We start from the raw sequence: 12,617 nt of genomic DNA, 5'->3' as shown, positions 1-12,617 counted from the left end.
ATCCACCAGAAACCAGGGGGGAAAACTAAAAGGAGAAAAACTGGTAATATCGTTGCGGAGGGAGATTAGGATCTTCCTCTTCTGCCACCTGCAAAAGGGCCATGAAGAATCCAGCTAGCATGTTACAAAGGGATTTTATTTTTTAAATCCACCCAGGTTGTGAATCTGGTTCATTTTTGTGTTCTTTTAGTGTGTTGGCACTTAAAAGACTTTTCCGGTTCCTATTCTTTAGATCTTCAGCTGGCTGCTGATTAAGGGATTCAAAGCGTCTTATTCTAGTTTTATGTTCTTTTTAAAGACACATGCTGAGTTTTATATTAATGTGGTTTGCATGTTTTTGTATTACCCAATATGATGGTTTTATTGTTCAAATGTTTTGATGCTGCTGTTTTACGGTTTTCTTTGGTGACGCTATGTTTTGATGGTGCTTCTTTCTTTTCTTTTCTTAATTTGCTTTGAGCAAAATATTGGAAAGGTGGTTTCAGGCAATCATCTTTACTCAGGGTTTTTGTAGCACGAACTCCTTTGCTAATTAAGCCACACACCCCTGATGTAGCCACGCCTCCAAGAATTTACCGGGCTCTTAATCCAGGGCTAATTGTAAACTCTTGGGAGGATTGGCTACATCAGGGGTGTGTGGCCTAATATGCAAAGGAGTTCCTGCTACAAAAAAGCCCTGCATCTTTTCCAATAAGTTTTTGCACAGAGAAGCCGTTCTGTTGCTGAGATGTAGAATCTTCCGGGCGCCCCCAAAGCAACGGTGTGTGTATGTGTGAAGTGCTGTCAAGTTGCTTCAGATTATGCGGGGATGGCGATGGTGGTTGTGTGTGTGTCAGTGAAGCTGAGAGCATGAGCGTAAGGGTCAAAGCTCCTAACTCAAGGCAGAATAGCCATCAGACTCAGATACACCCACCTTCTGTGGGGATCAAAAGCCACATCAGCAGAAGAGGACAGTTGTTCCCATGGTGATGGGATTGGAGGAATCCTTGAAGGGGGGCTACTGGGCAGTAGAAGGTGACGCCGGCAGAGGATTTTTCATAGAGAACGGCAATGCCATTTCAACTAACCCCTGGTTAGTACTGGACAGAAGGCACTGATAAACCACCTCTGGCCAACTCTTCAAAAATCCTATGATGAGACAAGCAATAGCTTGCCCCTGTAAAAATGCAGTTCCTCCCTTTACTAGCGCATCCGTTTTTATTGGCATGTGGAATCAAATTCCAAGAGCAAAACTGGGTACTTTATTTAACTTTTCTCCAGAGAAAGTACAGATCACTTGGAGAGCAGCTCTCATGTGCTTCTGGCACACCTCCTGATGGGAGGGGGGGAAGTTCAGAGCAGAGATTCATGCAGAGATACAACAGGCACACAGAATAAAGTAATATGAATCTGGGGGAGGGGGGGGTCAAAGCTTAGTCCCAGGTGCGGAGGTGCTGGTATCTCTGAATCTCTTTGCAGTGGTCCCCAAGATTTGCATAGCTAGATCAGTCCTAAATCTACATTCTGTTCCCTGTAGAGGCCAGGCAGATGTTTCTGGAGTGCAATGGTACTTTGCGTTGCCAGCTCTAGGTTTGGAAAGACCTGGAGATTTAGGAACGAAGCCTGGAGAAGGCAAGGTTTGAGGAGAGGAGGGACCGCAGTAGGACGTAATGCCATAGAATCCATCTTCTAAAGCAGTCATTTTCTCCAGGGGAACTGATTTGGGCTGTCTAAAGAGGAATGGTAGTGGGAAATCTCCAGGCCCTACCTGGAGGTTAAATTTTTTTTTTTAAAAAAAGTAGTTGACAGAAGACACTCCAGAAGTACAAGCGTAAGCACAACCCAAAGGTTATAGCGACAAATTACTAATATTTGTATGAAATTACAATACAATAAAACGAAACAAGTCCCTTAATGAAATACGCTAGAAAGTATCGATTTCTTGTATCCAAAACAGACTGATGTCAGTTTCCAGTAGATGCAAAGGCGTTCAATTTTTCATGTGTAGAAAAGTCAGAATTCCCTATGAATCTTGTCTGAGGATTGTAAAACTGTATATTGCGTGAGTATGCTGTATAACACTGTCTATATTCTGTCTGTTAATTATGTAATAGGTGTTGTTGGTAAGTTGGCATTTTTTTATATTTTAGAAATATTGTGGAATATCCTTCGTTGATAAAGGCTTGAAACAGGTGTAGCAGAGGTCCACGACCTGTCCAGGGAATTCTGCCTATTTTCTACAGATAAAAAAATGAATGCCTTTGCATCTACTGGAAACTGACAGTAGTAGTTTTGGATAGAAGAAATTGACCCTTTCTAGTGTATTTTATTAAGGGAATTGTTTCTCTTTATTGTATTGTAATTTCATACAAATATTAGTAATATGTCACTGTAATCTTCGGGTTATGCTTATGTTTGTTCCTACCTGGAGGCTGGCAACTATCAGTATAGAAAGGTATAATACCACCCTTGAAGATGAGTGCATGGGAGCAGACAGGAAGAAGCATTCTGAACATGTTAAGAAGAGCTATCTCTTCCAGCTTTCTGTCATGTAGGTTTCAGAGTTGGACCTCAACAAAGGTATTCTGTTTGGCTTCCGAGGAGATTTGTCAGCGGTGTGTGTTCATGGGTGTACCGCCTGGTAACTTCAGTGGAGTCTTTTTTTTCCTGGCTGCCCAGGGCAAATGAAAGTCGCTGCTGGATTTTGTGAATTGCATCATATCTGCAACTCAAGCAAATTTCACAGCATTGGCTCAGTGCTGGGGGGTGGGTGCGGAGAGAAAGAGAGATTGCACAGCTACAGTCTACTATAAACTTTCTCGGTCATTTAATTCTGTGGAACGTTGCTTCTAGGGAAAGCTGTTTGGACTCAGACTTTGTTCTGCGGTTTAGAGTAGCACAGCTACCCACTTGGAACTGTCGGTATGGCATTTTTTAAAAATTCAGCATTGCCCTTGAAGGAGCAAAGAACCGGCTTGCTCCTCCAGCGTGATTATTCCTCAGGAGATTCTCTGGTTTGTTATGAGGCCACAGCCCAATACCCTCACCATAAGGCATGTGTTTTTAAAATACATTTTGACTGTACCATAAATGTGCTTTACTTCTCTCCAAATCTGCTTTCCCACCGAAATTTGAAATTATACTCCTGGGCCAGAATGCAGCCAAGGTTTGAGTTCCATCAATTTGGTGGCTGCGGGGGGGGGGGGGGGAGGGTGGCGTAGCGTCCGCGTGAGATTTTCGGGGCATTCAAAAAAGTGCGTCTGGATCGTGCCCCCTTCAAAGCTTTGGAGCGTTCTGGGCCCATCGCCTGGAGAAGTGGATTCCACGGGCAAGGGACGGCTTTGCAAACAGGCCTCCGAGAGGGCCATGCAAGAGGCTCGCTCGCTTTCTCTCTCGTGCAGAAATGGCTTTCTCCTCCCCCCCGCCCCCCCCCCCCCCCGATGGCCTCGCCATCTCTCGCCTGCGCCTTCTCACGCAAGAGCCGGCTCGGAGGCGGGGCGCGCCAGAGCACGGGGAGCGATGCGCCCGGGAGGACCCGCAGCCAGGCCCGCCTCCTCTTCCTCCGGCTCGCCGCGCACACCCCCAACACACCCCCGGAGCGGCGCAGCCAATCGGAGCCGCCCTCGACGTGACACACACCTCGCCGCTTAAACGGGTCGATGCGCTTCCCCGGCCCAGGGGAGGTTTTCTGCGAGAGCCGCGCGGCCCCGCACGCACAACAGCGCCAGCCAGTCCCAGGACGCTTTGGGCACCAGCTCTTCTCGGGAACCCCCCGCGGCAGCGGCAGCAGCAGATCGGGGCGGCCGCTTCCAGCGCCCTCGGCACCGCCTCCAAGAGCCAGCGAGCCGCGTGGCCGGGCGACGAGACCTTAGCGGCGAGAGACTGACGGCGGGGGCGCACCACGCAGCGCCATGGAGTCCGGCGGCAAGGTGAGCCCCGGCGAGCGCCTGGCCTGGCCATCGGCTCGGCCCGGACGGGAGGGTTAGCGCGCCAAAGCGGATCCGAGCGCTTCTTCCCTTCCCGGATCCAGCCGGCCGCGTTTTCTTTTGCCCGCCGAAGCCCCCTTTTGGCGACTCCAGAGGGGCTGCAGCGATTCTCGGGCCCGGCTTGGAGAAGGAAGTCAGGCGGTTGCGGGTTGCTCCCTCGTGCGGCTAAGCCGGGAAGTCCCCCCTCCTTCCCCGCTCTCCCCGGCTTCTGCCTTCTGCGGTGGGAGGGAAGAGCTGGGAGACTTTTCACAGCCGGCCCCCCTTCTGCAATGGTCTGGACTTGGCATCCTCCAATGGGGCTGAAAACTTGACTGTAGCAAAGAATTAGTCAAATTGGACTCCGTGGCGCCCCCCCCCCTCCAATCTGTCCGGGCGAGCCCGCTCTTCTCGATCTATTTCGGATCCTGGGACTCGGACCCATCCATCTCTAGCGTGGGGAGGCCAAACCCCACACTAAGGCTGCGAGCGCACGCACGAAATAATGCACTTCTCCAATCCGATTCCAGTGCACTTTCCGACTGGATTTTGCCGGTTCGCACGGTAATATCCAGATGGAAAGTGCGTTGGGAGTACATCGTTTAGTGTGTGTCAAGTCTTTCCCGGCGGTGACTACTTGCTGGGGCGCGGGAGGATTTGGCAGTCCAATGCAGAGTGACTCCGGATTCAGGCCGTCGGCTCCCAGGGGCTTCGGCTGCGACCGCTTGCCCTAGAATTGCCTGGCTCAACTCTCTTGCTGTTAGCAGCGATCTGCGCCTCGCTCGTTAAGGTTAGGGAGGTGGTGAATCAGTTCCGGCCGTGCTTTGCAATCTGCACCGAGGCCTGGGTGGAAAATTGGTCTCTCCCCCGGGCCAAAACTGGGACAACCAGCAAAGTGCCCAAAGAAGGGCCGCGTGTGTCCCGCCCTCTCGGAGCCGCATCCGTTCCACCCCCCAGCCGGGCGTCTTGAGCGCCAAGAGTCAGATCCGGGGTTAGCGGCGAGAGGGCGCAGTGGAAATCTCGCAGCCGGCGGCCATGTGCGTGTGCAGGCGGGTTGCGGCTAACGGACTCCCCCAGGGACCCACCAGCTAGTCAAGCGGCCCTTTGTAGCCCTGTTTTCCTTTTCCGGTTGCAAAAGGGTCGCAGGCGTGTAGAACCAGTTCCTGGGGATTGCCCGCTTTAGGAAACCAAGAAAGCTTAAAGTACCGTAGTTTGGAGATCTTCCCGCTAAACCCTGCTAAGCGACTCCCCCCATAGGCGCACAGACACACGTGGACGTTTGAGCGAAGGCAAGCGCTCAGTTGCGTTTTGTGTCTTCGCTTCCCGAACGTTGCGTGCGTTGCTTCCCGGAAAGGGGGTGGGGGACACTGAAAATGTCCGGCTTTCCATCCAGCTTCTTCTGAATGGCTTTGATGATAGTAGTATGACTCACTGGAATAAGCCGTTAGAGGACTTTCAGCCTCGTTAAATGATCAACTTTTAGTAACGGTGACCCAGGGGTTTGAAATACTTTACCTATATATTGATGAAGTTTTTATTTGGGGTATCTGAAGGGCTTACTTATTTACGTTTCCATTTGTATTCAGCCTTTTCTCTAAGGCGATTAGAGCCCATGCCGTGGGTTTATTGTTTCATTCTGTCTTCACAATACCCCTGCGAGGTAGGCTAGGCTGAAGGTGAGGGACTGGCCCAAGATGAATCCGTTAGCATTGTGATTCGAACTCAGGTCTTCCTAGTCCGTGCCGTTTCTCTTTCCACTACACGGCACTGGTTTTCAGGCGGATTGAACGGTGGTTTTGTATAAGGATGGTGTCTGCTCCGGGGTTGCAAGGAAAGTCGGCTTGCGATGTGCGTAGTCTTCAACTGCTTTTGTCCTGCTAGGGATGATGGCTACGTGCCATGTAGCCCAGTTCTTTTCTCTGTTTGTTCAAACAAATGCTACTGGGTTCAGAGCAGTTTATTTCCCTGTAAGTGTGCCGAAAAATTGCAGGCCAGGGTTCAAACTGGCAGCCAAACCCGTTTGTTTAAACATGAATCTGACCCAATCACAGACATTTGGGATTTTAAAAATTTCTTTTTCTAGAAGAGGATTGATATTTAGAGTGAAAGAGGTGGGCCTAGTCTCCTCACAGGCTGTTCGCCTAGGTTGCATTTCCTCCATAATGATACAGCTCTGTCAAATTGCAAACAACTTATGGAAATCCCACCCATGTTGGGGGGGGAGGGTGGTTTCAAGGCAAGAAAGGAGCAGAGGTGGTTTGCCATTGCCTTCCTGATACCTAGTGTTAATACATTTACTATATCTGGAAGAGATGGGACTAAAGGGGTGTAAGCGGCAGAACTCCCTTCTCCCATTTTGATGCCCCTTTGATGAAAAATTGTATCCCTCCCCCCCCAAAAAAACCCTTTATATCTAAGTATATGGAAATATAACATTCTGCCGTTTTGTCAGGCTGCTTCTGTAAGATGCAGTGTCTTTCATTCTGGGACTTTGCCTTTAATGGGCCTGAGGGTCAGACCACTGGTTGCCTTATATTTGTCAGTTCCAAAACGGGGAGGGATAATTTCTCATCCCCCCCAGTTTTGGTCCAGCATTTGCATTTTGGCCACTTGGGATGAAAAGAGGAAGTTTATTCCAGGGGCGTCTCTGATGTGAACAATATGGCATGCAATATTGATATTTCAAGCGGCTCTGTCAATTAGCTTTACGGAATGAATGTGCGCACACAGATCTCCTTGATCCTTGCCCCTGGGCAAAAGAGGATGGAGGTGATCTGTTAAGTTTACTTGGACTTAATTTCTGTTAGGGATGAGGCGTTAAGGTAGTCACTGGTCCAAGCAAAAACTTCGCAGGAAAATTCTGTTTCAGAGGGTAACCAAGTTGGGTTGCAGCAGGGCAGCTAGATTCAAGTCCAGTATCACCTTAGAAAACAGCAAGATTTTCGGCGTATAACCTTTCGAAAGTCAAAGCTCATGCCCCCCAAATCTTCTTGCTTTCTAAGATGCTACTGGACTTAGAGAAGATGTAGTTTTGAAGAAAGAAAGGAATCTACTGTTGTTTGTATTTCATATTTCTTGCTTTTATGACAGCCCTGCAAAGTAAGTTGCAGTTTTAAGTTTGTAGACTTCTTTTAAAAAATTGTATAATTGAAAAAAAAAACCAGTAACATTGCTCTAGGCTAATTGACATATAAACTAATTACACTGCAGTGGTGATCAAGCCTTTTTCAAAAAAGATAGGCGTTAATAAAACAGCAAAACACAATGGCCCCGCTCCAGTTAGCTGTGACTCAGGTTGCCTACATGCAAGCAAGACTGAAGCTTTCTGTGATTAACTTTAGCAGGATTGAGCCATTCAGTATGCTGTTAAATGACTCATTAAAGAAAGAGATACAGTGTTGATAGGAGTATATAAACTTTAATGTTTTATAGGTATCAGTTAGATTAAAGGAACTGAGATACGGCGTTTATTATCTAGACAGGCCCCATTTCATGACGCAAAGGGAGGCAACTTTTCCACAGGAATCGTTTGGATAGCTTTTGTCTGTGGAGTATTTACATCTGACTGTTATATGAAAGATGTGTGAGGCAAAGTAATCACATTAGAAAATCTATTTCATTGCTTATTATGAGGCGAAATATTTCATTAGAAATTCCATTCATTATTTAGGATTTTTGTGTATCATGAGGGGGGAAACACCTATCTGTTCCTTTATTAGGCTTTTGTCCATATTTCCAAAAAGCTTATCCCATCATAACTCAGATTTCAGATTTAAGGCTCCCTGGGTAGCTGATGTGAATTGACTACTGAGGAAGGGCTGGAAATATTTCCAACTTAATTTTCAACTGTTTTATGCTCTGGCAGAAATGTCTCTTCTCTTCAAAATACAAGTTGAAAACTAACTTTCCAGTCTGATCACTGAGTAAAATCCAGAGTGTGTTTCTACTCTGTGAAAAAGTATGCCAACTTTGGGGATACGTGTGTAAATGTCAAGTGACTATTCAGATTGTTTTTGGGGATGACCTTACTTTTATGCTCCCAGAGGAGTTTTTTTGAAGCTCACATGTCACAATTATCTGCTTTTTTAACATCATCTGTTTCCAGGAAATGGCTATTCTGTAATTTCAGAGTGATCCTTTCCTTGAGGAACAGAGAGGTGTCTAATGGTTCAGAAACAGATTGCTAAATATTTCAATATTATCTGATCTTGATGTTTCAGTTTCCATGGAAGAACAACTTCTGTGTAGTAAACACCCAAGACAGTATGTGGACTAGGGCTTTCTGCCCTAAGCTAATAGCACCTTAAAGACGAACAAAATTTGTGACAGGGTACGAGCTTTCGTGAGTCACTGCTCACTTCTAGTCACTTTTCACTTCACGAAGGCTCATACCCTGCCACAAATTTTGGTCGTCTTTAAGGTGCTATGGACAGGCTAACATAGCTACTCATCTTGCCCTAAGTTAAGTGTGATGATTGATGTGATCACCAGAGATAAGATCCATCTTCCAAGTCTTTCTTGTTTTCTGACTACATCGTTGTTTCCTAACAACTGTAATAGCTTTTATTCTTTTTAATAAATGTATGACACTATCAAATGTGGGGGGGGGGAGCTTAGAAGTTTCATCTTCATGACCAAGATTTCTCTGGAGGAATAATTTTTTTCCCCCTCAAGAACCAGTGTGGTAGGCAGTGGGTCCTGTTTGGGGCCTGGACCTCAGAGCTCAGATATGAACTCCCTCAGTGTTTCTGAGCAAGTCATTATCCCAGCCTCAGTTTACCATGTGTGAAATGGGCGACCTAATTATTTGTTTGTGATGCTTCTCCCCAACTTTTCCTCCAACCCGCTGAGCTTACTTATGGTTCCCAGGAAGTTTCCCATCCAGGTGGTTTACAGGCCAAGCCTGCTTAACTAGAACTGTAGGACTATGTCATGTGACCAGACTGTTCTCCGAGTGAATGGTCTTTTTTGTATTATTATCTGTGACATTTTCATCTTACCTTTCCTCTAAGGAACTCAGGATAGTATGCATCATCCCTTGCTCAATTCAACCTTTTCCTTTTCAAATTATTATTCTACCTGTGAGGTAGAATAATAAGCTCCACCTTCATTTTCAAAGGCAGCCCATTTTCAGAGACCTTTGTGTGAGACAGTTACTAGGCTAGATGAACCACTGGTCTGACCCAGAAGGGCTCTTCTTATGTTCTTACGATGGAGCAGGAATTTGAACCTGACTCTCCTCCACCTAATACATTAATGATTGTCCAATGGCTTCTCGATACATTTGGTCAGCTGTCTCTTGACCAGGTTTCTAACCAGGTGCTCATGAAAAGAATTTCCCACAAGGGATGAAGACTGGAAAATAATGGCTTCTTTTGTTACTTTGGCCATCTCAATGTGTATTGAGCAAGAACGGGTGGGCTGGTACGATGCCCATGGTGACTTGTGCATGCATGACCCGTTTGAACTGAGAGAACCAGGTTGTCTTTTCCAAAGATGCTGATTATTACTAGATAATATAAAAGGACATCTGAGGATGAAGCAGGCCAAACGTTCTTCAGTCTGATTGTTGAGGATGAATTAAATCAAGGGTCATTGGGGCTGAATGAACTTGTGACAACCCTGTGAAACAGGGAGAGAAACAGGTCTAAGGTTACCCAAGCTCAGGTCACATCACACCTTGGTTTAAGTCTCCAGATGTACAGAAAAACCATGGTTTCAGACAGCTTGTCTGCTTCCATTTTCTGTCTCCTTAACATACTGGTCTGTAAGTGTGTAGCTGGTCTGTATGCCCAGGCTGCAGCCCTCGAGATGTGAGCTGCGGGTGATCTTATCCTCCAGCCCTGCTCCTGAGAAGAGCAATAGTTTATAGACCAAAGCGGTAGACAAGTAGCACCTTTTAGACCAGCTATGTTCAGGCAATTCAGTCGTCATACCAAATCAGGATTGTCACAAACCATGATTTGTGACTCACAATCAAGTGACAAACCAAGTCCAATTCAGGGATCAAGTTATATTACAGTTAAGTTCCCTTAATTGTGGTTGCTGTAATGTCTGAATTGAGCAACTGTGAGCTTTGGATGTGGAAGTGCTTACTCCCAAGTGTGAATTGGTGTCTTTGAGGGAGTGCAGCTCTGCTGAACACAGACTGAACATCTAATCCAAGACATATTCCCGTTAGTAGTGCCTCCATCTTGTTTTGATTAAGCTTTGGCTTCTTTAAATCTGGCCAGTTCATTGTTGGCCTCAGGCACCAGTTCAGCAGTCTCATCTACATATTGATGACATCCCACTGCAGATCTCTAAGCCATCACACCCACATAGAGGTGGATAAAGCCATCTGGAACCCGCCCTCTACCACAATGTTCCTTGATCATATATCCCTGCAAGACTAGTCAGTAGGATCTGATTGCTTCTGAGTACTGAAAGTATTAAGAGCCCCGTGGCACAGAGTGGTAAAGCTGCAGTACTGCAGTCGGAGCCCTCTGCTCATGACCTGAGTTCGATGCCAGCAGAAGCTGGTTCAGGTAGCTGGCTCCAGGTTGACTCAGCCTTCCATCCTTCTGAGGCCGGTAAAATGAGTACCCAGCTTGCTGGGGGGAAAGTGTAGATGATTGGGGAAGGCGATGGCAAACCACCCCGTAAAAAGCCTGCCGTGAAAACGTTGTGAAAGCAACGTCACCCCAGAGTTGAAAACGACTGGTGCTTGCACAGGAGACTACCTTTTTGCTGAAAGTATTGAAAGATTCTGAGAAGTTCAGAAAAACCAATGGGGTTGTTCCCTCTTCCCATCTCCTGGTATATGTTATCAGTTATGGTACCCACAAGTGCCATGGCCCCGTCTTATTTCCTGGATTCCATTTGTTTCTTGGAGAAAGCATCTCTTCCCTAAAGCAAAAAGTTAGGAATAAGATACTAAAAAGGAATTCAGGAGTCATGACTGTCCTGCTTGTAAAGAGCACCTGTCATGAACAGCTGACTGTTCCAACATTGCGTGACTGGCCTCAGCATCGCATGACAGCCATTTTGTGATGGCCTCCTGTGGCAGCCATTTTGTGCTGGCATCCACTCCTGATTCTTAAAATTCTGAAAGTGCCCACAAGCTCATTAAAAATCAGCACCTAGAAGAGTTTCAGTTCCACAACCAGGCCTGAAGCTGGATTAAGAGGAATCCAGCTTCAAGAGGAATAAACTTTATTTAATAAAGTAGTCATTTAAACGTTTTGACCCTTTTAACCATTTATTTACTTCATTTATCCCTTGCCTTTCTCTCCACTGGGCACCCAAAGCAGTTCATATTATTCTCCTCTCTTCCATTTTATCCTCACCACAAGCTTGTGAGGTAGGCCAGGCCAGGAGTGTATGACAGGTTCAAATTCACCCAGTAAATTTCCATGACAGACTACGGATTTAAGCCTGGTGTCTCTCAGATTCTAGTCTGACATTCTAACCACTATGCCGCACTTTATTCTGTAGATTTTCCCTGGTGAGCAGAGCCCTAGTGTGGTATAATAGACATACCTATGGCACATCAACATTAACAAGTCCATAAACATCAGTGCTTGTGCAGCCCTTTCTTACATGCCCAGGGATTTTCTCCAGGCCAGGTTGACCATCTTCTGGGCATGGAGCAAAGGTCACTGTGTGTGTGTGTGTGTGTAGTGGGGAGGTATTTTTGAGTTTCTTGCATTGTACAGGGGGTTGGACTAGATGACCCTGGAGGCCCCTTCCAACTCTATGATTCTATAACCTATCTAGCTTATCAACATACATGTTATTGTACATATTATCCATTCAGCCGCTGATTTTTCTCAGGAGAAATGAACACATTAACCCACTGTGGTATCAGTTTTATGCTCATACAATTCACAGTAAAGCTGGATCCCTCTTTCCTGGTTTTCATGCCTTGGAAAACACTGAAACATTGACAGCAATGTATAAATGGTAAACAAATCCCTATCCTTTAGATGTTTAATATTCTATGCCTCTACTTTCAGGAAGCTCTGGAGTTGTGCTATGAGGCCCCACACTCAAGGGCCTTATTGAGGAACATTGGAGACGGGCCAATCAAAGCCCAGGCCGCAACTCTCCAGATGTGAGTTGGGGGTGATCCTTTCCTCTGTTCCCTGAACGTAGGAATATGTGTATACAAATCCTCCTGAGCTACACCCTGTTTTCCATCAAATCCTGGGGAGAATGATTTTTTCATTCTGTGGAAAGCCCACTGCCTGACTGACGGTCAGGATATGGTTCTTACTGTTCTGCAGTGTGCCATATTCAGGAAGAACTGGCCAAACAAAACCATCTGGCTTTCCTGTGCTCCTGATTTCTAGTGGGGAGGCAACTCCTATGAGCAATTATCCCAATATTTGATTTAAAAAAAAAAATAGCCATGTGCCGAGCTTGCCCACGATGGATTTCAGCATGCAAATGTGCTTTCCTTCCTGCTTTGTTTTGTATCAGGGAGTGCGCAGGCGGAAGCCGACCAAGCTGAGCCGAGGCCCTGCCCACATCAGAGGGCATTTGAGGCAACGCATTTTTTTTTCTGGGTCAAGACGCTTTTGCAATGTTTAATTTTGCAAGGTTGTCCTTATTCTCATTCGCTGCTGTGGGGTTGTGTTCAGCTTGTCACCGTGTTCAGAGCTGGATTCTGACACTTTGATTGCAGATGACAAA

At 46.4% G+C, this 12,617-nt stretch overlaps 1 protein-coding gene across 2 annotated transcripts in view; it reads left to right on the top strand.

Annotated features, from left to right (window-relative positions):
- The first annotated feature begins 3,826 nt into the window (after positions 1–3,826).
- The window catches only part of SLC2A1 (solute carrier family 2 member 1), a 52,198-nt gene continuing 43,407 nt past the window's right edge, over positions 3,827–12,617 (top strand). The window contains exon 1 of one of the 2 annotated variants that reach the window (XM_060259319.1): positions 3,827–3,908. In XM_060259319.1, coding sequence (XP_060115302.1) covers positions 3,891–3,908 — 18 coding nt within the window. In that variant the 5' untranslated portion in view covers positions 3,827–3,890. The remainder of the gene's footprint in view (positions 3,909–12,617) is intronic. The other variant, XM_060259320.1, reaches the window with a different exon arrangement.

This window comes from Heteronotia binoei, chromosome 18, assembly GCF_032191835.1.
Source record: "Heteronotia binoei isolate CCM8104 ecotype False Entrance Well chromosome 18, APGP_CSIRO_Hbin_v1, whole genome shotgun sequence".
In the NCBI taxonomy this organism is placed as follows: Eukaryota; Metazoa; Chordata; class Lepidosauria; order Squamata; family Gekkonidae; genus Heteronotia; species Heteronotia binoei.
This window is presented reverse-complemented; position numbering and strand designations above follow the sequence as displayed.